This window comes from Ischnura elegans, chromosome 8 (assembly GCF_921293095.1).
Source record: "Ischnura elegans chromosome 8, ioIscEleg1.1, whole genome shotgun sequence".
Classification (NCBI taxonomy): domain Eukaryota; kingdom Metazoa; phylum Arthropoda; class Insecta; order Odonata; family Coenagrionidae; genus Ischnura; species Ischnura elegans.
The window spans coordinates 29294987-29321568 of record NC_060253.1 but is presented as its reverse complement, the minus strand read 5'-3'; the positions used below and the strand labels follow the sequence as shown (position 1 = coordinate 29321568).

At 40.2% G+C, this 26582-nt stretch overlaps 1 protein-coding gene across 2 annotated transcripts in view; it reads right to left on the bottom strand.

Annotated features, from left to right (window-relative positions):
* The window catches only part of LOC124163232, a 37421-nt gene extending 13922 nt beyond the window's left edge, over nucleotides 1–23499 (bottom strand). Inside the window, exons 1-2 of one of the 2 annotated variants that reach the window (XM_046539987.1) lie at nucleotides 23465–23499; nucleotides 22987–23352 (exon numbers count right to left, since the gene is read on the bottom strand). In XM_046539987.1, the coding sequence (XP_046395943.1) occupies nucleotides 22987–23327 (341 nt within the window). In that variant the 5' untranslated portion in view covers nucleotides 23328–23352; nucleotides 23465–23499. Of the gene's footprint in view, nucleotides 1–8106; nucleotides 10282–22986; nucleotides 23353–23464 lie in introns of those variants that run through there. The other variant, XR_006865737.1, reaches the window with a different exon arrangement.
* Between the last annotated feature and the right edge of the window lie 3083 nt (nucleotides 23500–26582).

The window sequence follows — 26582 nt, the reverse complement described above, 5'->3', positions numbered from 1 at the left end:
TCTATAAATGAGTCAAAAGATATCGTTTCCGTGAAAGAACGCACGGCGCTCGATGCCATTTTTCGATCGATTATGAAAGTGCATGTAATTTAACTGCTTTAAGGCCTGGTTACACGGTACATTAGAATGTACAAGAATCTGTACATTTTTCTGAATGGTTTTCTGAACAGATTCTTGTACATTCTCATGGACAAGATCCACTAGGAGGTGGTTACACGGTACATTTTTTCGGACATTTTTTCGTACATTTTTTAATGCGCAACAAATTATTTCAACTTCAAATATAAACCAATGGGGAGCATGCAAAATTTTTTAAAAGTACTAGAATAATAAGATCCTTACCTCAAATGTACTTGCCGAAAATTTCGCGGATGAATAATGTTTTATAGCTGAGATATGAGTCTTTAAAAATAATCTTCATCGACTGTTTGAAAACACGTGACGGAGCGTGCGCGCGTTACATCACGGCCTGGAATCCACTGATGACAGACTGAGGAAGTGGATAGAAAAACTGTCTATTTAGGGACTCAAACGCAAATTTGGCGAATATAATTGCTGCTTTAACGTCAAACTTCGGATTGTGAATATATTGGGTTGCCAAGGCGTTGTTGAAATAAATAAAGGCGATTGTTTGGGGGGCTTTGGAAAGATTAAATTAAAATAAGTTGATTGCAGATTGTGATCTACGTTACACACCTACATCATTTGCTTAATGCATTAAGTATATTGTAGCATGAACCTTCAATAGAAAAACGTGTGAAAACCATATAAATAGTGTATCCCATAAAACCATACAAAGTGCCCCGACGTCTAGTACCTCTATTTACTCGCCGGAGAAGTTTTTTGCTTGTGTTCGAAGGGACAAAAATAAGAGTAATGAGTGGTTGATGATCCACAGAATGGAGTCAAATACATTATCTATATTGTCAACGGGATATCCTCAACGTAAGTACACTATTAAATCAGGGTTACCGCAGGATTTTATCAAGTTACTTATTTCACTTTGTAAACAACTCTATAAATGTACCTATCATTCTACCCATTGTAGGATCAAATTATAAGGAAAGTGGCTGTTTACAAGAATAAATACTGATTACGATTAAACCACGGTGAAAAATAAGGAATGTAATGGGCGGCCGGCCGCTCGTCACAAGGAGCCCCTAACAAGGAATGTTCTCAAAGTGTCTTTCGCCGATATCGTTAAAATTTTGTTGGATAGTAGTGTTCCATAATAAAAGCACATTTTCAAAATTTCTCGTGCCCTTCAGCCTTGTGATATAATAAACAGGACATAATAAAGGCAGTTGAATTTTAGATTTGAAAGCGAGTGTGTCGTGATTTCTCTCCATCCTTCTCCTGTGAATCGGCGCACGCTACAGGAATATACGAGAAATATGAGGCTTTTGGCAAGGTAAATTCAATATTTATTACTGCGATGCCCATAACGTTCGCTGCATGTCAACGCAACACCTAAAATTTCGACTCGTTTTGCAGTCGGTCTCGATTCAAAAACAGGAACTCGAGTAAATACAGCGTAAATAGTACTTGAAACTTATTTCTTTGTCTATCAAATGCTTTTTTATGACCTTTTAACGATCATTTGGATCTCAGTCTTGGAAAATTCTCGCGGTTCATACATCCAGCGCCTTTCCCTCTGATCCTTCCTTTTACCCATCCCCTTTTCTTCTGATCCATCCTTTCGCTACCCATATCCAACCAGTGAACTATCCAAGTCAAGCAAGATGTCAAAATAAAAATAACTATCGGGGTCGTACGTAAACAAAGAAGTCGCCAATACAAGCCAGATGAACTGAATGTGTCGTTTTCGTAGTCTGCCACAAGGTGACTCTGTTATGAGTCCAACTTGTGCGATTGTCTAAACGAAATTAGAACAGGCGTTCAGAAATTCATACATTCTTACATTTTGCGTGGTTAGACGATGCATTTTCGCGTTCACTCTGAGAATCAGACATTCTCACATTTTCTTGTACATTCTGATGTACCGTGTAACCAGGCCTTTAGAGCAAGTAGTCTGTCTCTCATGCGGTCCACTGCCGCGCCCCCCACCTCACCTATTTCTTCTCCCTCCTCCTCCTCCCTTCACCGGATCCTTTACCCCTCCCCCCCCCTTCCATTCCCATCCTGAGAAACGGCCTAATGCCCCGTTCACATTACCATCTTTCTTAACCAGCGTAAGATGACGTCAGAACCAACGCGCGTTCACACTCAACCATGGTTAGACCCTGGCGACATCTGATGAGTGGTAGAGTAATTCCAAGTGAAAAATGAATTGACAAGAGCGAATAACTTGTTGGAAGGAAATATAGAATGTGCAGGGAAAAGTTCTTGTGTTAATTGCAATGATATTGATGATAAATTTAAACATATGTGCATATTATGAGCGGCTTATGAATTAAAAATTGCATTCCAGCGTCGACAATCATTGTTCCTTGCTACGTAGAAGGTAATTCAAATGTGTTCGTCCAACTAATCATTTCATCCATAGTGTGGCTTGCATTCTTCTACTGCTCTATTTAATACGAATGAAAGCGAATATTACTGATAATTAGGTTGATATCAACAACATATACTACTACTTGCCCTGGATTCGGATGTGTCGACAAATCATTGATGTAGGTGAAGAAAATCGAGGACCTAATCTTGAGACTTGAGCCTCAATTTGTGACACTTGTGATTTGGGATGGAGATACACTTTTCGCTGCATTACATTCTTAGCTATTATTGTTTTCTGACTTTGACAAAGGACATGATCCAATCTGATGCTATACCGTAAATTAAAACTCTATTACCTCTTCTTCAAATGTGGACAAATAACTTGCAGAAATGTGACGATTGTCGAACTTTAACTTATGAAATAAGAGAGAGAACGTGGTAATTTTTGCGATATGTGGTATCACCCGACGTTTCTAAATTTATTTTCTATCGTTACATCTGACTAGCCGTTAGCCTAATACTTTATGTTGATATGGGAAGAACTTTTGTTCAAGGATGAACATAAGTGATCTTTTTCAAACTGGGACAAAGAACTCTTACCAAAACATTAAAATCATTGTGACCTTCGGATTTTTATTATGGTAGTTTCGCACATTTTACTTAATTCTAGCAAAATATTAATATAGATTATTCAATCTGTCCGTAACAATACAATACGAGCTAATAGCTAATTCACTACGAACTATAAAGTATATCGCATAACTTAAATCAGGTTTAAAATCTCATACTATGCAACACATTACGGAATGAATCAATAGCACTTTCCTTTGAATTAATTCTGACGAATATAATTCAACAATAACGGCCGTCTCCTCTTCGAAACTTTATTTTCTGTTTTCTTTCCTCCTATCCCACTTCGTTGCTGCTTCGCCTTCTTCTTTTTCTAACCAGCTTTTAACCAACTTGCGTTCACACACGCATGAACTACCGCCAACCATGGTCGGAAAACGGTGGTCAGAATCCCAACCACGGTTAACGGGAACTTGCGTTCACACCTCGTTTTGTAACCATGGTCGGGGCTAACCGGCGTAAAAAGGACGTAGTGTGAACGGGGCATTAGACGGGAGGGATGGAGATAACGACTTTCGAAACAATATTCATCCGCACCCTCCCCTCCAAACCCCCCCCACATTAAGAGGGGTAAGACGGACGCGGGAGGGAGGGTAGAAAGACTTTAGCATGCTCGAAAATGAGCGGAAGGATAGTGGGAGACGAAAAAAATGGAGATGCCGCCGCCGAATTAAATTTAAATTTGGCTGAATGAAATCAGGCTCGCGTGGTGTTTCGCGTCTCCATAACGGCGGTGGTGTTAATGGCGACGCGCTCATTGGATGCATTCCAATCCGGCCAAAGTTTTTTTTTATTCAGACGAGGGTTGACCAGAAAGTAACGCACCATATTTGTTTCTTCGACAGTTATTTATTGCGCATTATGAGAATCATACACAAGAAAGAACGATGTTTCAACTACTCACCCAATTTTTCCACGTAATCTCCGTCTCGTTCTAAAGCCTTCCTCGAGAGCGAAATAAGGGCGTGTATGAGCTCAACAATCGCCCCATGAGCGTTTGTGCTACCGGCTACTTCCAGCCAAGCGCATTCATATTGTTGGGTTCCTAGTTCACACTCCAATGAAAACAGGGAATAACTCAACTGGTTTTCAGGCATTTCATCGCACCTCGATTCTCTGCGTACGATCAATGAAAAAAAAGTTTTCTCTTGAATCAACTTCTTCTCCTCCAAACCCCGTAATAGTTTAGATGTCCAGGCTGATGGCACTTTTAAACACATTTTCTACCGACAAAACACATTAAATAGTGCCTAATTTATCTCCTCTATGAGTCTTTTGTATGCCTTTTACTCTTCTAGTCTAAGTAATCAATGGCAATTTATGTAAGCATAAATGATGCTTCCTTTCTCCAACGCACTCTGCATTGCCCAAAAGAAAAAATCATATATTTTAAAAACGGGCCTTTAAAAAATAAAAGAAAAGATATTAATAAAAAGGACATATATCAATTAATTCAATAACAAAAAAAGAGAACAATAATCAGTGCTTCAACTTTCATCAATATTGTTTCTCCTGTTCCAATTTCATTAGATTTAAGTTTCCTATTTATCGTAAACAACATTTAATACTGACAACGGTACACATGCGCCATTTTTTTAAATTACCTTTGTCAACTGACTGGCTGGGGTGAGTTATTGACTCACCTGTACAGCTCTAAGTCGCGCCTTCCGCACGTTCATTGTATGTGGATATGAGCGCATTTGATTCGGAGGGCGATTGTTGAGCGCTTGTAAAGCGGAGGTATCGAAAATGTCTTCCACGAATGGCATCCTGTGATGGCCCATACAAGTGGAAGTCCGAAGGAGCCAGTTCAGGGGTGTATAGTGGATTGGAATGAAGCTTGGACAGAATTTTATACAAATATTTGAAGTTCAGCGTTGTTCCTTCTCTGCGCTGAAAGCAGGTTATTTTCAGACGGCCTTGGAAAGCGTATTTATCGCCGTGAAAAATAAAATAAATTACCAAGTTTGGACGTGGTGTAAACTTCCTCGCGCTGAGGCCGTCGCTCTTTCTTGCATTCCTTTCACTCTCAACCCTTGTCACATCTTTCGATAACGCCCGGAACCTATCCTACGCTCGTATCTCGTGTGTTTCACACTTAAGGCCAGTTTCACCAACGAGGATAATTGAAGTAACTCAGATGATATTCTCCAAAAACCGAGATATTGCAACAATCGCGTTTCACCAGATGCATTAACTAGGTTTTGGGCTGTTATCTCGGTTTATACTTTCTCTGACGATATTCCGCCGTTCAAAGCTTATTATCCGAGTTAATCTGAGGGCAGATGTAACGTGGCATGGTGCGCATGCAGCTTCATCAGCTCTCGGAAAAAACGAATTACAGCAAGGACGAATATCGACATTCTATTCGGAGACCACGTTCATTATGGATAAATTAGCGTGCAGATTATTTTAATATAAATGGTCAAGTACATTTATTTACTCATCCCTAAATGGCAAATAAAACTGCAAAGGCATTTCTCGCTCTCATTGAAGAAGACGAATTTTACTTAAAAGGGGAGGTGGAGGTTTCCAATGCCGTATATTTTATAGCATTCGGAATGGCGAACACATCTCTAAACTGGTAGGGGTTCTAATGAATGGGCCTTAATTTGGCTGTAATTAATTAATTTTCACGCCGTACTTTTAACAAGCCTTATACAATAATGATGTATAATGCTAAAACAGCGCGGCATCTTCTATGTCGGGTAGTTAGTATAGTAGTACCGTCGTCGACTATCACCCAGAGGGCCAGGGTTCGAGCATTAGCCATAGCAACTATTGCATGGCTTTTTTTGTCATCTTCATTTTGATCATACGGCGACAAGTATATGAATAATTTTAATCGAAGCAAGATTACACATGAGGAAAATTTTTTTATCATCATAATGGGGTACATTTCACACGTCACAATAGAGGCGGCAGGTAAGTACGAGCATTCATGAAGTGATAGTTGATACATTGTCTCATAATTGACGTTGTTGCGGGGTAAAATTATTGCAGAATTGTCCGTAATGTAGTTTTTTGATGCAATATCCCATCTTTTTGTGTAAATGACGGGAATGAAGGTAAATCTTTAAGGATTTCTTTCGTTCATTCCCTTGAGAACACGTTTGATTGATAAGGTCATGTATAATGAGAATTAAAATACAGGTAGAGGCGAAACCCATTTTTTCTTCCAGCAACAGATACTCAACATTATTTACTCAATGGTTTATCCAAAACTGTTCCATTTTCATCCCTTACCTCATTTGAATGTTAATGTAGAACTTCTTCAATGACGTCATGAACTTCACGACGAGCCTTTAACATCTAACAAATTTTCAGCAAAAGTGGAAGTACGTCGAAAGGAAATACATTGATTAAATTAGGTTAAATGGTGTCGATTATTGTCAATGGCTTGACTTATTTAAGTTTAAATAACGGAAAATAATTTGGTTTGATTTTCATCTGTTGTGCACCTACTCAGTTATTTTTATAACGACATTTTATTCCTATAATGACATACTTACAATTGTTTTACATTTTTTTATGTAAAATAGACTTACCCTAACAGAATTTAGACAACATAGGTACTATCGTCTACAACAGTGGCAGATATATGGGGCTGAGGAGGCTATTGCCCCCTCTTGGCCATCCAATTTGCCCTAGAGAAGGTAATTTTTTCCGACCCCCGCTACTGCTGGAATTTTAACTCCCAATTAGCATCCTCCCTTGTCCCTATCCTGGATGCACCAATGGTCTTCAATAATATTTAGACACCCACGAGTTCCACTTATGATAAATCAAGGTGGCTAGAAGAGGATATAGTTACAGCTAAAAGTGGGGGAGGAAAATAATGACGTCACGAAGTTGAAAAAAAAAACTATATACAGCAACGCAATGGGATCAACACATGAATATAATCAATTGACAGTTCACAGATGAGATCAATGCTTTCTTGAAATCTAGGATTATGCTTTGGGGGGGTTTGTGGGGGATTTAGGGAGGATAAGGGGGGTTATTGGGGGCTACCCCCCCAGGAAACGGAGATTTCAGGAAAAGTTTTGAAAAATAATATACCTTAAAATGCCTTTTACATCATTGCACCTTTTAAAATTTAACTTCATGCAGATGCAGTTACTATATATCAAATCCAGACAAGATTTTCATATAATTTTTTTGATTACTCAGAGTCTTTGGGGGGGGGGGGGGGGATACATCCCCTCTTTCCCAATATTTTCCCCACTGGAAAGTGGAACCTACGGCAGGCTAGAAATTATAAAGCTGGAATAGCAAAGCTAAAACTCGATATGCAAGGAATCAGCGAAATGAAGTGACCTGATAAGGGAGACTTTAGGAGTCGAATCTATCAGGTTATAGGCAAGGGATATCAAAACAGCAATGCTGGGGTTGGGATAAGCCTTAGAAAGAGCCCGTAAATGCGTGTGAAAGGTTTTCAACAGTAAAATGAAAGGATAGTAATGGTATAATGTTAGAACGTAGGTTTCCACGGCGATTGTTTGATCTCTGCATTTCTTCCAGGTTTCCTTCCGCGTCAGATTGTTCAGGTCACCTTCGACCTGAAGACGCTGGCAGGATAGCCAGCGAAACTGTTGTCTACGAACAATCTGACGCGGAAGGAAACCCGGAAGAAATGCAGAGATCAGTAATGGTATTATAGTCAGAGACTAATCCGGTAGAAACCGCAGTGATACATGTTTATGCGCCTTCGATAGAGACTAAGAGGATCAATAAGTTGAAGACGTCTAAGATGATATGACATCTTCCTCCCGATGAAAAAGCGTTTGGCGGCGCTGCAGATCTTTTACAGATCTCCCGGCCAAGGGGGTATGTATTATATTCGATTTCACCCTATATTCCATCTCCACTAAACCACTGTGTTAAAGTTATTCATCTCCAGAGAATAAATAGCAATAACATGGCAAAAAAGTGGAAATGTTCTCAACTTTTGGTGATAAACCATTTATTCTTAATGTCAGAGGAATATTTCACCCATAATGATTCAGAATAAATTCAGTATGTACTAAAATTTTTATTAATACTACAGAAACAATGGAAATTAGCATACAATATCAAAGACATTTTGCAAAAGGCACATTGGTAGCAGGGTGTCCAGTCAATCAAAGAAAAAATACTTCATGATTGCAGGATCTCCAGGGAGATTTTACTAAATTTCAGGTTGATATTACGTGATTACTGCGAAATATAAGAATTTAATAACACTTCATTACTTTTAAATAAAATTACATTAATGTATTATTTTACGTTGATAATTTAAGGTCGTTCACAAATTTACAGAAACCATACACTTAATTTATGTCTACACAGCAAGATATTCACCATAATTTAAGGAGTTACATGAATAAATACGTTTTCACAAAATACTATTTAAAACGAAATCATTACACTGTAAAGCATACAAGTACATAAGATAAGCCAGAATATGGGCGTTGAACTGGAGAAATTTTATGCGAAATGAATTTGAAAAAAAAAAGGTTTAGATATTTCAGGCTGGAGTACAAATTTACGTAAAAAAACCAAATCTCCCATCGTTGGGCACCTTGAGAATAGTAAGAAAATTTCAGATTCATTACCACAGGCCCAAAATCGCTTACAGCAATCCAAAAATCATTTGGGGCGCTGGAGGCGCGTTTCACCCGTTTCAACCGAGAGCACCACTATTACAAAAGCACTTTACAAAAGCAATAACTATCCAGACGATAAATGCATACGCTTAAACACAAAACTGAATGTATTTAAAACACTGATAAAATACTCACAAAAACTAAACATAAATACTTATAAAAACATGTTTGCTGCACATGTCTGATTCAGTCAAAAGGAAACCAAGGAACAATATCTTCCCTCGAACTTCACTACAATTCGACTATTTCTTTGAAATAGTCGACTTGTAGTGCCATGTGAGAGGCAATTATCAAGGACTCTAATAATTCAATGTCTAGAAAGCATTCGTGCCTTAAGAACACTTTTTGAGACAACACTTTGTAGTAGGAACACCATTTACATTGGTGAAACATTCTAGGCACCCTGAGCAAACTATTACATCGAATAGGAGCCACCCATTTCAGACAATACTTTGTTCGTTGAGGCTGCGGATGAGAAATAAGGGATTCACAAATGTATACTATTACTAAATAAGCAAACATCTATTACACATTGCCCGACTCCCTCACAGCACAGCTGCAAGACTAGCACAGATGTAGACTAGGACTGATTAACTATTTACAATAATGCACGTAGGCAACTTATAAAAACACAACTGCAGCAGTTGTGTGAACAACCAAAAGGGGACTAGGCAATACTGTATCCTCCCTCATTCAACCTCAAGAGATCATTCCTAAGTATTTAGCCGCAATGTACATTTTTTATATAAAAATTAATTTATATAAAAATATTTTATATAAAAATAATTTATATAAAAATTACGTAAAATTTATGTGTGTCATTACAAATTTTGTAATGAAACACATAAAACTATTCACATTGCGGTAAAATTCACCATTTTGAAACATTTATCTTAAAAAATTTCCGGGGGAGGGACTCCACACCTCCCACTTACCCTGGCGGGTATTCCATACCCCCTTATGTATTAGCTGCGTCTAAAATCCCCCCAGACTTAATTCCTAGCTGCACCCCTGATGGACACTTCTATGTAAATTGGATAGTGTCCAAATATGGTTCAAAAAAAGGAATGTCCAACGGTTGATGAAGCAGCGAGTCGATCATTTTTATTCCACCAGGGACACGTAGTCCAGGAATCACTGACGGCCGCTGAGGCATGTCCACATTATGGGTCTGCTGATGAAATCTTCACGGGAAATCAGCCGGGTAATGATGGTCATAACCATTCCTTCTATTGATATTCGCCCTGAAGACGATGGCAGAGAAGGCCATCGAAACGTTGGCAGCAATGACCATCATTACCCGGCTGATTCCCCGTGAAGATTTCATCAACAGCATTCGCCGGGAAAGCACCCAATCCTTCTTCATTATGGGTCTGGCTAATCATCCGTTGGTCGACACTCGCAGCCTGATGGATTGGTAAATGGCATTTTCACAAGTCTTGTGTTTTTGTATTGGTCGGTTACTTTGTACTCCCGATACACTGTTACATATCCGGTAGGCTTGAGGATGTGATGTGGGTCCACACAGCATCCGGAAAATTCTGGGCATCTGAAACGAATAAATACGCGCACTTGAGCATTTTGACTTGAGATGTATTTCGCAATGCGAAATGATCATCGACATTGAAATATTCTCTTGAACCTAGAGCCGAACATTTTAAGCTTTAAACAACATATGAATGATTAAACAAGTCAATCAGATGCACCCATCATGCTTTACGTCATCCAAAGGAATGGTTAGTTTCATTGACCAATTTTATGAACCCAAAATTCTACCAATATATTCGAAAACTGTCGAGATGGTAGTATGCCCAGTAGCAACAAACCTTAAGGAATTTGATGTTTGTGTGCGAGACTTGGCATCGTAGTTACATCGAAATTAGACGTGGTTATATACCTTATACAGTCGATTCCATAGTGTACATCCTAAATATTCGTTTAAATATGAAATATTAGTTCAAGCATAACGGGAATAGCCACGGTAAAATCTCTATGGAGTCACCTTCACACAATCTTGCCAACTATAGGCCACAAATTTCCTTTACTTTTCAAGAAGTGTCGGTGGTAATGGGTGAAAGCACTTGCCCGCACAGTCAGCATTACATGTTCGAACCTCCAACAAGGCATTTTATTTTTTTCTCTGTTGAATTTTCGCACAATGAAATACAATTTAGAACATTTATTGAAAGGTGCAACATTAGTACTTTCGTCATTTTCGTACGTAATACAGTGGTGTTACATAAATAACCGAGTACGTGCAAAACAAATAACAATCTAACCACATTTTTCATTATTTTAACCTACACAACTCGAGGCATTGATAATAATAGACACCATTCAACCTAATTTAATCACTGTATTTCCTTCCACCGTACCTGCACCTTTACGAAGTTTTTTAGTATGTTTACGGCATGCCATGAAGGCCATAACATTGTTGAAGAAGGTCAAATTTCATATTGAAATGATATACAAAATGAAAATTTGACAATTTGGCCAAACCACTGAGTAAGTAAGCCATATGTTGTTGGAAAAAGGGATGGATGTCCCGACTACCTGTATTTTAGTTCTTATGACACATGACCTAAACAATCAACCGTACTCTCAGGAGAATGAAAGAACAAACTCGTTTTAAATTTACCATCATTCCCGTAATTTGCAGTAAACGACAGGGGATTACAATAAAATAACTACAACCGGCAATTCTAAAATAACTTTACCCCGCAACAACGCCAATTATGTGACAATCTATCGATTAGCACTAATTTATACTTGTATATACCTCTCGCCTGCATTGTGAAGTGTCAAACCTGGCAGGAGGTTGTTTTCGCTGCTAACTTGTCTTTTGAAAATACGTCTCTGAACACCTATTTAGGTAAAGACGTTTCTGAAAAGTAGGTGTAATTATTAAGCTAAAATTTATAACAATATGGCTGTAAAGTCATCTATTTTTTATTATGAGCATTTAAAATACTTCTTACAAGCCATCAAGGAAAAACGTAATTCTCACCGCCGCCATCTTGAATGACGTCAGCTCATGCAATAGTGTTGTACTTAACCAAGAGAACCTTGGTTCTTAACCACCTTGACGGTGCACATTATTGAATTTTACAGCGGAGATATTGTGGTTATTACGCCGTATTTTTCGTGTCGTAGTTATTCCTCGATATGTCGCAGCGTATAGCTTCAAGTACTGCATTGTGCCTAAGTACAGAAATACGACCATAAATGCTCCAAATAAATATTTTCATACGGTCGCCCAAGACGTAGAACGAAGATTTGTTCGGATGAGAAAGTGCCGACGAATGTGAATGAATGAAAAAAATTAATTCTAATATTAACGCATTGTTTATCAGATTTGACACAATCCTATACCTACTCATCTTCACCAGTGGAAAGTTTTTTCACTTGCTGGCTTTATCCACTTCGAGGGGATCTCTGTCCGACACTTTGAAAAAATTGTATTCCTCAAGGAGACTAATGCAACCATATAGAGCAACATTTGAGAAGTTTTACTTTAAAAAATAAAATATATATTTTTAAAACATACCTTTCTCGTTTACTATTTGTAAGTATCCTTACAAGCAAAAACAGGTTAAATATTTTTTAAGATCTCTTAGTTTCCATAAGGTGAGGTGGGATCAGTGCGACTGCGGGGTAAGTGCGACTCCCCTTCAGGAAAATCGTATTTCCGTTCTCGAAGCAGGTGGCGGTGGTGCAACATATTCCACACATTGTTATGAAACCAGAGCCAACGACTTTGTAATACTTATCCCTTAATTTCTCGTTCCACATGCTTAGGAAATATACCTGTCCGTTCATCTCGTAGTCCTAGTTGGTTGTGAGGAGAGTCTTTACTGCAGTTCCCTCTGAATCAACGTATCGGAGGTGTTAGGTAAGAACTATATCTTGGTTTCTCTTCTTCATGGATTGGTTTTCCTTGCTTTACTTTAAACTTAGGAACTCGGGTCATTATATTTAGTTTAGATGTGGGGTCGCACTTTCCCCGTCGTAACCATCCTTTCCTTCCTTCCGGGGCAAGTGCGACCCTGTTGCCTGGGGTAAGTGCGACCCCCTGTCGCACTTACCCCAGGCTACGAGGTTGAAGTATGGATTGAATTTTTAGTTTCTGACTAACAGTTCTTGCGTTAAACTTTTAGTTTCTGTCTGGCAGTTCTTGCGTTAAACTTTCTTAAATGTTGCAAAACACCGAAGTTTATAAAAATAGCTCTTTTAATTAGAGTCCTCTCATCAACTTTTATTTTGAAGGTTTATTTGATAAAGATAGCTTACTTCAGTTTGTTGATTGATTATGATAGGGCATTGGATATCATGTCTTCTGACGAGGAGGATGTAGACGACATGGCATTAATGCCTGAAACAAGATAGCATGAGTCGAAAAAGCTTAACAAATTCGGTGACTAACATTCAAAGTGGAGATTGGATTCTGGCCAGATTCAGCAGCAAAAAGTCAGTTGCTCACTATGTAGGGAAAATTCTGGAGATTAATGAATAAGGTGATGCCGTGGTTTGCTTTTTGAGGACATTTTTTGGAACTGAAATAAGTTAAACATGTCCATGGAATGAGGATTCCAGCGAAATACTTATGGAAGGTGTTGTAAAAATATTACCGAAGCCCTCTGTTGGCCGTCGACCAGCCGGCTTACAAATGTTATTTTTTTATTTAAAAAAGTATTTAAAATACTGTTTCAGATTTCAAACTCCCAAGTCACAGGTGTTGTGCATTTCAATTTTGCCCAGCCCTACTTACACAATACTTGAACTGCTCTCAGAACTAGCTATGCAATCATCGCAAGAAAGGCTGTTAACTTCCACCTCACCGTCCTCCTCAAAAACTCGTTCCTCCACGTAATAGGTTGTGCTCGGGGCACACACGAGCTCGAACTATACATTCGTTTTCATTGTGCATAATTTGCACGCAACCAATGGCAATCTGAACATATATTTAGATTGTGCCAATGGCGTCGTCAGCGTAATCTTCCCGTCCGACCCTAATGAATGGAATTTCATTGTTAAATTTCATAAACACCTTTAATATGTATTTTACAAGAGCCGGTGATATTATATTTCCATAGCTATGCATATTCACTCCCCGGCTTTCAGCCTGCATGTAGCAATTTCTGTTGCTTATGTAAGTAAGCATTGCTGCCGTTATAATTTTCGGCAAGTTTCCGGTGTCAGCCTTGGTGAAACCAGGTTCCGTGGCGTTTGTTTTTTACGATAAAACCTCCGAAAGATATATAAGAAATAAAATCTCACGTTAAAGTCGTTAAATAAACCGAGAAATTTGGTGACAATGCGCAACGCCACTGGATTTCCCACACGATTGCATGAGCTGACGTCACTTTCCGGCTGGCCAATGGAATTACGTTTTGAAGTGGGTGTGTTTTTGGAGCTGTTTCGGTCATTTCTTTTCTAAATTCTTAAGACAATATGTGAAATGACTGCGTTAAAGTGGCCTTTATGACAATTTTACTATATTTTACGATTTTTAATTAGTATTTGAAGGGATATTAAAATTTTGTCCAGAGACCTATTGGATTCGCACTATCGGATTGGAATCACACTATGTGACGTCACTTCCGAAATGTGATGATCGAAAAGTTCTGGTAAGAGCGCAAGAGTGCATTTACGGTGGATTGGAACACGGCCTAAGACGTTATATAGTTTCCCGTTTAGGATGACTATCGACGTCATACCAAAAGCGGAACGCTTTCCGATAGTATGTGTGAAACGCACGGAAGAGCTTAGGATAGGTTCCCGATCGACTCGGAATGAATCCGTTTCCGACGCCGCCAATCCTATGAGACTCTGAAACACCTCCACACCTCCCGTTTCATGTATCGACTGGGAAGCTAAATTTGATTCACGATGCATATTCTTCCGCCGAAAATTGTCGTTTAGACTGCGATTAAATATCAAGTTAGGCAGCGTCTATTAATAAAGTGAAGGGATTTTGGCGATTATTTTACCCTGCCTCCCCCCTTATTGTGAAATCGTGAGATTTGGTTCGACCCCGTTCCATGCCCCTCCCTCTAATCCCACGTGAGATTAAGGATTTGGTGCTTTCCCCGCGAATTCACCCTGAAGATGATGGCAGAGAAGGCCATTGAAACGTTGGCAGCAATGTCCATCCTGACCCGGCTGATTTCCCGAGAAGACTTCATCACCACGTGAGATTGTTCAAGATGCTTATTTTCAGTGTAAATACGTTAATCCAAGGGTATTCAACCCCATCTGGAGGCTCATGATGATTTAAAATAAGTCACATACGGGTGTATGCCGCGTGTCGTACTGGTGATTGCCCCTACGTTTCACAACCGACTGTTGGTCACTTTTTCAAGGGAATAATGTAGGAAAGCCAGGTGACAAAGAAGGGTAGACTTCTTGCCACGAAGTTAGTCGAATCTCTTCGATACGCGACGACTTAAACTTCGAGCTTTTGTCGTGAAAACATTCAGAATTGTCAAATTATAGACAAAATTGAAAATAACATATAGAATAACAAATAATATGCAGAAAATTATAAAAAATTCTATTGTAACGCCCTTTTCTTAATTTAATGAACTAATTATGAATTAAAAATATACTCCTCAACACAGGATTTAAACATAAAATCGTATTTCACAGAAATTGAACTGCGGAATATTAGTCACCTTCATCATTAATACTCTCCCAACTCTCTTCATCTCCGACATTTACCGACTCCACGTCCTCCATCTATTTAACATTACTCATTTCACTAGGCACAGGTAATATTGGTTCCCTGAGAAGCTGTCTGACATTCATCGAGAGGGAATAGCAATGCCTTGGGTCAAACGAACTAATACTGGAAACATAAGGATCAGATGTGACTAATAGTAGGTTAAAAACATATCTCATTGTGTCCTTTATGTACTTTTGTCCCATGAGTGATATTTTATGTACCATGAAAGGCATGTAATACCATGAGTATGACGCATGTATATTTTTTCTGTTTTTTTAAGCATACTTCTCAAATTCACTGTTACTTATGGAGAAACCACAGGAAAGTGCGCTAAGAATTGTTCCAAACCAATGAAATAATTCCACCTCTACTCAACTAATGCCTGATGAAATGTCTGGATTCTTTTAACGTCAAAATTCTGATACTTTGTACAATTTCTTCCCTTTTATTTCGATGAGAAGGGCATCAATGGAGAGATCTGTGAGTCTATCTTTTGCACTTCTTTCACAGTCACCTAACTTTCATCTTCCAGAAATAATTTAATGGGTCTACAATACCTGATCGAAGATATACCGGTAATCTGCCATAAGATGTTGTTTTTATCATTTGATTTTCGCTGAAGAGGCACCCTGATAAAAATAAACTCCACCATGGTGGGTAGAGGAAGTGTAGTAGCCTTCATGGTGGGTAGTTACCCTTACACACCATTAAGGGTAACGGAAGGATAGAAGAATCTTTCGTCTACCCTTCCTTGGAACTCCTTCCCTTGCCATCCGTCTACCCTTCCTCTACCCACCATTAAAGGTAAAGGAAGGAGAGAAAAATCCTTCGTCTACCCTTCCTTGGGACTTAGCATTTATAACTGAGGAAAACATGTCCTGAAAGTGTCTCCTCAGCTACTTTCACCGGCTAAAGAGTATTGAGTTCTGTACAAGAACGTAAGCAGCCTTTGAAAGCAAAGCTAGACGGGCTACACAACTTATCTTTAAAATTCCCTTAAGGAAATCAATAATATACATAGTCAGTGGCTTAGCCAAGGGTGGGGTACCAGGGTGTTCGGACCCTCCGCCCCCCGAAACATAAAAACACAATCATTTTCCTTCATAAAAGAAAACAAAATATTGAAAAATAATTAATTAAAAAATATTTCTTTAAATATTGAAGTTTTTTCGATTATGAAAAGTGTTTGAATTAGTTGAGAACCCATTACTTAGTATCCTGTTTTTGAAAAATTTCCCCACCTGGTTTTGGACCCCCCCCCCCTCCCGAACGAAATTCCTGGCTACGCCACTGTGCACAATAGTTTCTATAATTGTGTGAAAAAAGCTCATTTAGAATTTCTTTCATTCACATTTTTAGGATGTAACCTATTTGTGTGGCTGATAATGAGACATCGCGAGAGTGATGTTCAGTATTTGAATGCCGATCTTATTTTCTGAAACGAAATAGGTGTGGTAGAAAAAAGTCACAGCTTTCTTCCACATAGGCCCGGGTGCGAATGTCATCTTAAGATTTTGTAGTATAACTTCCATTGAGAAGCATCTCCTGCCAAGTTCCTCGAAAGCCGAAGTTGTTAAAACATAGAGGAGTTTATTTTTATCAGGGCAACATAGAAATGGAAAATCATCCTCCAATATGTAGATTCTTGGTTCAAGACCATGTTAAGGCTAATTTTTTTGTCTTATAATTTTAGAAATCACTGTTACAACTCATCCCCATTCGTTTAATTTAGTTGCTTAGCGATTTTTTAAATTTTTATGTTAATTAATGGATTTATAGTTTTTATATTAGTCCTACCCTTCCTGTACCCTTCATTGAGGCTGGCCAAACCCTTCCCTTACACTCCAGGAATGAGAGGGCGTACCCACCAATGTTCTAAAATACCCTTCGTGTACCCTAGCTGAAGGGTACACCTATCCTTCCTTTACCCTTCAATGAGGCTGGCACAATCCTTCCTCTACCCTTCCCCTACACTCCAGGAAGGAGAGGGCCTACCCACCAATGTTCTAAAATACCCTTCCCCTACACTCCAGGAAGGAGAGGGCCTACCCACCAATGTTCTAAAATACCCTTCGTCTACCCTTGCTGAAGGGTATAGGAAGGGTACACCTATCCTAAGGTATAGTCATTTAAATGTTTCCATATAGTAGTTTGAAACAACAAAATGTAATTACCTATATAAAATGACTCGGTAATGATAGAACTCAGTCGAAGAAATGCGTGAACTCATGAATTTTCATGATGGCGGATCAGGTTATCATTTCGTAAATATCCAATAGATTAGTAAATGTTTAACCCCAAATTACTTGACTATATTTTTGAATTATTTTAAAAAATGCATAGCATGTTAGAGATCTCGGACCTTAAACGAAACAAAATGCAAAGCGTTAAAAACCTTAAAAATTACTCATTGTGTTTAGATTACGAGATAAATACGACTACAAATAACTATTCAAATTGTTAGAAAAATTGGCATATGGTAACGCATTTCCTTACGGAGGTTTGCAAAACATTTCATCGATATTGATGGAGTAAGAAGAAAGTTATAAATTATTTAATAACAGCATGCCAAAAAGGCGAAATCGTTTAAATCTCATCCGGCCGCTAGGTTGGGATTTAATTAAATGCCCGCCGCGCTTGAGGGGTTAATCCCGTGAACCCCACCCTCCTCCACCCAGGCTCACTATCCCCCCCCCTTCCCCATGCCATCGGTGGGCCGCGAAACCCACGCGCCCAAGCGCGCGACCGCCGCCGCCGTTGCTCCGGGGGCGGGAAAACTCGTTCCTTGAATTATTGCGTGCATGACACGGACGCATGCATGCAGAGTGTAGCCGCACGGATGGATGGATGGACGAAAAGGAAAAGTCGAAACTTGCGATGGGAAGCGACGGGGCGGACGGAACGGCCTTGCGTCTCATTTGTAAATTCAACAGCAGTTCATTTTCCAACGAAGTTAGCCATATCTTACGAACGCCAACATACTACAGAAAATAAGATCATAAAAATAAAATAAGAGAAGTAGAGTGTAGAATATATTCAGAACGTCGTTTTTTCCACGATCAATAAAAGACTATAACGGCAGCGTTAGGATTAATAGATGAGTTGTCTTCTTGTGTAGCCTACTAACTTAAGTATTCCTTAATGCATGTCTCCGAATGTTCCAGGTATTCCTAAAAACACGTTTTGCTTGTTTAAGCTTCATAAGTAGATTGCCTCCATGAGTAATCGGCAAGTTTTGCGTTTGCATTAATGTGGGAGTATAATTTGTTTCCATGCGAAACATAATTATGACCGTGTGGTGTGCATGAGGGAATACTCTTTCATGCTACATCCTGGTAATTGACTACCCCCTGCCAAACACCCTAGAGGTGGCTCGCAGGGTATTATGTAGATGTTGATGTAGATCCTTCCCTTACCCTCATTGGAGGGTACACCTCTCCACAATGGAGGAGTTTATTTTTATCAGGGCAACATAGAAATGGAAAATGTATAGGAATCACCCACTGGAGCTGATTCCTTCCGAAATACAAATATTTGATTATATTGCTTGTGGTCACTACTTCTATCTGAACCCCACTTAAATATCACCGTAAGTTTGAATTCATTTCCAGACCGAAGGAAATCGGCGACAACATCTTTCTGAGCCAAAATAGTATTGTTCACCAGAGCTAGTAATTTGGCCTTGGCCGCAGTTGGTCAGTTCATGTGTTGGGGGTTAGCAAGACAACTTTGAGTTCAAATTTATCTTGTATGCGGGATAAATATCGCACCGTCTCTGAGTAGCCTCTGTTCTGATGCTTACGTACTGTTGCTACGTAGATTTTTTTCCATGGAAAAAGACAAAGCTTCTAATAATGTATATGGTATTGGAGTCGAAGGTGAAGACAAGTAAGCCTTCTTATGCGCGTATATGAGCCCGACTCCTCAGCAACCTCATATTCCCTTCTAGAGAGAGTCCAGTTTTGATCAGTCTCCTGGTAACATTTTCATTCGGCTAAAGCAGGGATGGCAATTGAAACTGAACGGAAGTCAAAGCCAGTAAAATTTCAGTAGTTTCATTCCCGGGAGCGAAATGTAGATGTAGTGACCCGGAAATGGAAGATTTCCATTTCCAAAATATGTATTAATATGTTGTGTGACGTCTCAGAATAGCCAGCTACGACAAACTATGCCTCGGGATTTGCACATTTTCACTTTCTAGAACCTTCCTCTTGGACGAAAACATCCTGGTTCCACTTCCCTATTTAATGGCACAGTTGAGATGCTATTGGCACTCGAGCACTCAGGACCCACTCACGGACTCACTCCGTAACTCATACTGTCACGGGTCACTCGTCAGCGGTCAGGCAGCAATGTAGCCGCCAGTTGGGAGTCGAAGCGCGGGCCTAAGCGCCTCGCTATCCATCCGTGCCATCACCAGCAGCTCCTCTCCTTCCCGAGACTTTGGTAATGTTCTAAATTTTGGCTATTCTGGACGCACAAATTCACTATTACTTCATGCCTTTTGCTTGAATTAATTTGGTAAATTGGGTTTTTAATGGAAATAAACATTGGGTCAAAAACTTTAAATACTTGTGTGTGATTATTCGCTTCCCATTATAAGGGCAAGAACCCACACGCAATTCGAGGCGTGCGACCCGCGACACTTTCGAGGTGGCGGGCCGCGCACCCCTTACATAACTAGGCATTAGCCGGATAGTTTCAAAATTTTATTTTGTGGTGACAGGAATAGCTAGGACCTAAAGGGAAGTAATCTATAGGTAAGCTGCGCATAAAGAGTCACTTCAAAATGCCGGATCCTACCACCGTTCCGCACACAAGGGCCCCTTCCAATGTGTCCGGGTTTTTGTACGCGGTAGAAGTATTTTCAAGGGAGGACGACGAGATAGCGGTCGAAGAATTTTTGACGTCCCTCGAAACCGCGGCCACTTTGGGCCAATGGAGCCCGGCCCATCGAGTGATGGTGCTGAAATTAAGGGTTAAGGGAAAGGCAAGGCTTTTTATCAATTCGCAAGCGCCCGAAGTCGGGAGCAATTGGGAAACCCTTAAAAACGCACTAAGGGAAAGACTCGCCGCACGGGAAACCCCCGGGGAAAGATTAAGAAAGCTATTAAATTACCGACAGGGTCGCGAGACGGTGAGAGAATACGCGGAGCGAATGCGGGCACTGGGCGAGGCCCCACAAGACTCCGTGTCGGACCCAGAGGAACGCCGATGGCGGGCCAAAGTGCGGGAGGAGACGATGGTGCAGCAGTTTTTGCAAGGATTGAGGGAAGGAATCCGGAGATTCGTATTAATCCGGGAGCCTTCCTCTTTTCAGGAGGCAGTGCGCCTCGCAAAATTGGAGGAACATAATGACGAGCAGGGGAGAAATCGGCTAAGCTTAGTGGCCGGCCCCGCCCCGCCGTCGGGTAAAAGCGATAGGCGGCCCCCATCACCCCCGTCTTCACCCGCGCCGCCCCAGTGCTGACGATTCGGACACTACGCCAGGGATTGCGAAATCAATCCCGCACGTTGCTTTAATTGCAATAGGACCGGACACTTTAGGCGCGAGTGTCGAGCACAGCGATTTTCCCCTTCAAAATATGCACTGCCGCGGGCGGGAGGCCCCTCTCCCCCCGTCCGCTCACAAGCCCCTCCACCCGATGCGACCCATCCAGGAAGGACGGAGACGGCGTATGCCCCTCGAGGACAAGTTCCGACGGCGAGAGGACAACGCCCCACCCACCCAAACGGACTTCCCTCCGGGCACCAGCCTCGCCGCGCGGAGGGAACTCGGCGATGGTGAAAGGAGAGCGGGAGAGATTGGCGCCGTCAACCCACCGAGCAGACGCAACGGGTTATGCCGTGTCCGTCGAGGTGGGAGGCAGCCGGGCGACCCTCCTCATCGACACGGGAGCCACACTGTCCCTCATCAGAGAAGAAGTCCCCGCCATCCCTTTCTCCTCCCCTTGACATAACTATGCGGAGTCACCGGCCATCACCTAGCAATGACAGGGACTGTGACTCTCCCTGTGAGGTTAGGAAAAGACACGTTTTTCCACGAATTTCAGGTAGTGGGGTCGGACTTGAGATTACCCGCCGACGGCATTTTATGATTAGATCTCCTTCGGACAATGGAAGCGAGTCTAAATCTAAAAATGGAAGTGTTGAGAGTGGGTAATGAAGACTTCCCTCTAGAAACAGTTGTCTTTGGCCAGAACACGGGGGTTATTGCGCGGGAGGTAGAGAGAGAGAGGCGAGAGAAAGGGAAAAATCCTCAGTCCTGAGTGCTCGAGGGCCAATAGCATCTCAACTGTGCCATTATATAGGGAAGTGGAACCAGGATGTTTTCGTCCAAGAGGAAGGGGAAAGGAAGGGGAAGAGGAAGGTTAGGGGTTCTAGAAAGTGAAAATGTGCAAATCCCGAGGCATAGTTTGTCGTAGCTGGCTATTCTGAGACGTCACACAACATATTAATACATATTTTGGAAATGGAAATCTTCCATTTCCGGGTCACTACATAGAAACGAAACGAAAAAGAATTAATGGCACCTTTAAAATAATGGAATCTTGGTAAATTCTTGCAGAAAGAGAAAAAAAAGTCATGGTTCCCACTCTAAATCATAAAATTCACTATTATAAATTATAAAATTCACGGTTTTTTCCATGTTTTCACGGTCTTAATGTCGTCAAATTCACGGTTTTCAGATGAGGCGTTTTAGGCAGAAATATTGATCACGTAACAACCGCCGGCCGCACTTTAACTAAAAATGTAACAAACGCAACAGATGCCTTGAATGCAAACACAGCAGTGAAAGTGCTATCTCTCATGACGTCACCTATCGATATCAATATTCAGGTCCGGCCAATGGTTGTGAGTGGAAAATGGAGAGAGCTGGGTGGCAGGGGAGTGAAGAAGTGTCCGATTTTTCTCACTTGACCGGCCTTCCAATAACAGGCTTACGCTCCTTGCAACAATATACGTTTTCGCTCGTGCGGGAAAAAACCGCACGGGGCTTTTTCTGATAGTCCACTTAAGAAGTGTACGAGACATTTCACATTGTACGATTAAAACACGCGCACGGTTTTTAGCCGCATTGTTGCCGTCCGGTGCCAATGGGGCCACACGAGTACACGAGTACCGTATCGTCTTTCTGTAAACAAAAACTGATCCACGTAAACAAATGCACACTTTCAAACTAGACGGTTTCAGTCGCCGAACCCGCACGCTAGTAGACCGCCGCTGGTCCGTTCCGTCCCTGGGCTTTCCCCCTAGCGCTTGCCGCCACGGACGCCTCGCTGCCTCATGACGCCTCGCTGACGTGAGTGAGGGGCATCTCGCCTTAATAACGGTGGCCGGCGCGCAACTTTGGATGCAGACATCTCGGCTTACGGGCACGGGAAATTTTGCAAATGCCCATTTATTATGGAAAACTACCATCTTACCAAATTTGAACGAAATCGGCGGAGGACACTTCGTGAATGTTCCTTGTAAAGTTACTATTTCAAGGCGTGATTTAAGAATAAAAAACAAGCCATGATTACTTACTTGCAATATTCTCCTGTGGGAGGATCGAGTTCCACCCCCAATTTATCCAAGCGAAGATCCTCCGTTGTGCACTGAATTCGGCAACTCTCGTTATGCCTTTTCACATTAGTGATGAAATCAGCCTCAATCGACGAGTTGAACACACTTTCTTTTCCCTGGAGATCCAGTACGTCGGTTCCATGACCATCAGTACGCGTCGAAAGAGGATTAAAGTAGCCCGATGCTCCCAAGGGAATAATCCAACACAAACACGTAAAAACCAACCCAAACAGTAACCCAAACATAAACATGTCCCTTTTGGAAAATTTTTCCAGGATTTGTTCAATACGATAGGTGACCATGGTGATGCGGTTTTTCAAAGGCTCCATTGACTGATCTGCTCGGTTCCTATCGCACCGACTATCACGAGGGTAAGAATCGTAAATCGTAGCAGATACGTCCTCAGCGTACGAAGGTAGCCGACTTTCGGGGGCAGCAGAACGAGCGCTCGGCGATCTCCAAAGATTCGGCTTGGCAACACTGCCAGCTGGAGAGCGATGTGCACTCAACGGAGTTCGGAGAGAGACTGCGGGCTAGAGCTGTGTCGTTCATGAATGAATCGTTCATTTTGAACGGTTCATTGGCATGAACCGAATGAATCGAAATACGCTCCTCGTTCAAAGGGTTCATAAAGAATCGTGTGGTTCATGAAGAATCAAAGAATCATTTAGAATCGAAGAATCATTTAGAATCGAAGAATCATTTAGAATCGAAGAATCATTTAGAATCGAAGAATCATTTAAGAATCGCAGATTCGTTTAAGAACCGAAGAATCATAAGAATTGAAGAATCATGTAAGAATCGAAGAATCATTTGAACAATCGTCGGAGTAGTAGAAGTATAAAGGTCTTGAATTACTTCGCGGGCCGCGGATGACAGTAGGTCTTTCTAGTCATTTAAGAGCAGTGGCGGATCCAGAGAGCCTCTAAATATTACCATTATATCTTGAGTTTTTTAATGCACTAATATATATATAGAGTTAAAGAAAATAATAATTTTGTTCAGTTGTCGGGGAAGGTTTACTCCCAATCCCCCCCACGTTACCTAGGTTACCCCAGGTACCTAGCCCCCTTCTTGTCACAATCTTGAATCCACCTGCACTGGTTGAGAGTGAATATTCCATGAATTTCTCGCTTATTATATGGAACCTATGGGACTTAACGTTCTTCGTCCTCCGACAGTTGATAAATAAGAAAACACATCAATAGGAATATACTGAAAAATAGGAATTACTTAAATTCAATGAGACAAGAATAGCAATATTCCTTATTAAATGTTTTGTATAAGAACGGAATATCTAGGACGTATATATATACTCGCTTGAGAGGTTAAATCTTAATTGCCTCTTCTTGAATTACTTCGTGAAACATTTTTTTTTCTGTCACTAAGGTTTCATTAACTAATTTTTTGTAGCATAATTGATTTCATTGCGGTAGCATCATGATCATTCTCTTTTGATGCTAAAAGGTTAAAAGCCCTTTGAGAGACTGACGCATAATGTCAGGTGGCTCGGGCTTTAATTCTTTCTTTGGTCGCTGAATTTTCATAAAATCACACTTTTCCTAGAGTTAATATGACAAAAGTTATGCCGTTTTACCCGTATGTTGTAGGGGTCTCGTGCGCCATGATGCCTAACAATATTGCTAACACCGCTGTCAGAGGTGTTGCGTGAGTTACCCGGAATAATTTCATGACCACTTTGCTCCCGATAAGTCTGTCTGTTTTTAGGGAAAATTTCTTTATGGTGTAACGCCAATTAATAGAATCTAATTTAATAATGAATCACCGAATACGAAGGAAACATGTTTAGTCGTATTTCTCGATTATTACCTTAAATTTTTATATGCATATATTCATGAAGATATTCTTACTAATAATTACATACATAATTATGTAAGTTCATGCGTACAGCCTTCAATGTTTTCGGTTAAATCTGGATTAATCATTTGATTCACATTGTTCGTTTAGCTCGCAGAGTTCCTTCAGTTCACGTTGTTCATTTAGTTCGCAGAGTTCATTTAGTTCACGTTGTTCATTTAGTTCGCAGAGTTCATTTAGTTCACGTTGTTCATTCGGTTCGCGGTGTTCATTTGGTTCATGTGATTCTTTATGAACGACATGAAAGAACAGTTCATTCACATGAATAGAACCGAATGAATCGAATCACGGAAATGAACCGAAAATCCCACCTCTACTGCGGGCTCTCTTTCACTTTCTCCTGTCGCTCTTCTGCCTCTTCTGTGATTGCTTTAGATTAAAATTAGTTGCTGCTTGATGATTCGCTTTCCACCAGTGATGATATAGATACTAACTACAAGTCGGCGAAACCCTCGTCGGTTTGCGGTTAATTTCTACATTATAATTCCGGATTTCATTACAGGGGGTGACACTAGCATTCTTTTCGAAGAATTACTGACCGATTTCATCCACTTTATGCAATCCGCCTGTTTGATATTCACACGCATTGAATAAACGATATATTAATGCATGCTAGTCTGTATGTCTGAGAAAATTCCTGGACTTGGAATGGTGTCATTTTTTCCATTGGACTATATGCATGTGATATAATAATAATACCTAATAATAAATTTTATTTCACGGGCTTAAGCCCTTTTACATTAGCACAAATTTAAAAATTGCACAAAGTTAATCACAAATATCAAATACTACAAATACAGAAACATAGATATCAATAACATGAAATACATATTAGGAGATAAAAATACATACTTAGAAGTAGTTCACAAAAAAACATACATAAATATAAACCTGTATAAACATATACGAAATATCATAACATCATATACCAAACATATAGATAAAGTTTAATAGATACATTGAAAACAATACAAAACTGAAGAGGGTACCTTAGGAAATGCACCTCAAACAGTCCATCAAGAATTTTTTAAAAGAAACCTTTGACATTTGGAAAATGTCGGCATCTACACATATGTTATTATAATCCCTCGCTATCCTGAACATAGGCAAAAAATAAATGTAATTGTAATTGCAGTGCGGGAGATAAAAAAGATTATGAGTTCTAGAGTGTAAGGCAGGAACTTTAATATTGATTAGACTTAGTAGATCCGGACATATAATTTGGTTATTTAGCAGGCCATACAAAAATATGAGACCTAATTGTTTCCTTCTATTACATAAGGAACTGAGATTGAGTAGATTTAACAGTTCAACATATGATCCTCTTTCTCTTTCTAAGTTAAATCTAAAAGCAACAAGTCTTAAAAATTTTTTCTGAACCCTCTCAATAGCAGCGTCATATAACAAATAGTATGGATTCCATAATACTGAGCAGTATTCAAGCATAGATCTTACTAAGGTAATATATAGAATACGGTAACTGAAAATACTGTTAAAATCTTTACAGTGTCGGCAAATGAAACCAAGAGATTTATATGCTTTACTAACTATAGTATCAATATGTGTGTCAAACTTAAGTTGAGAGTCAAACAAAATGCCTAGGTCCTGTTTACGTTCGACTCTATCTAGTGTACTCCCTGATAAAATGTAGTTCTTTAGGTATGGGATTTTCCCTCGAC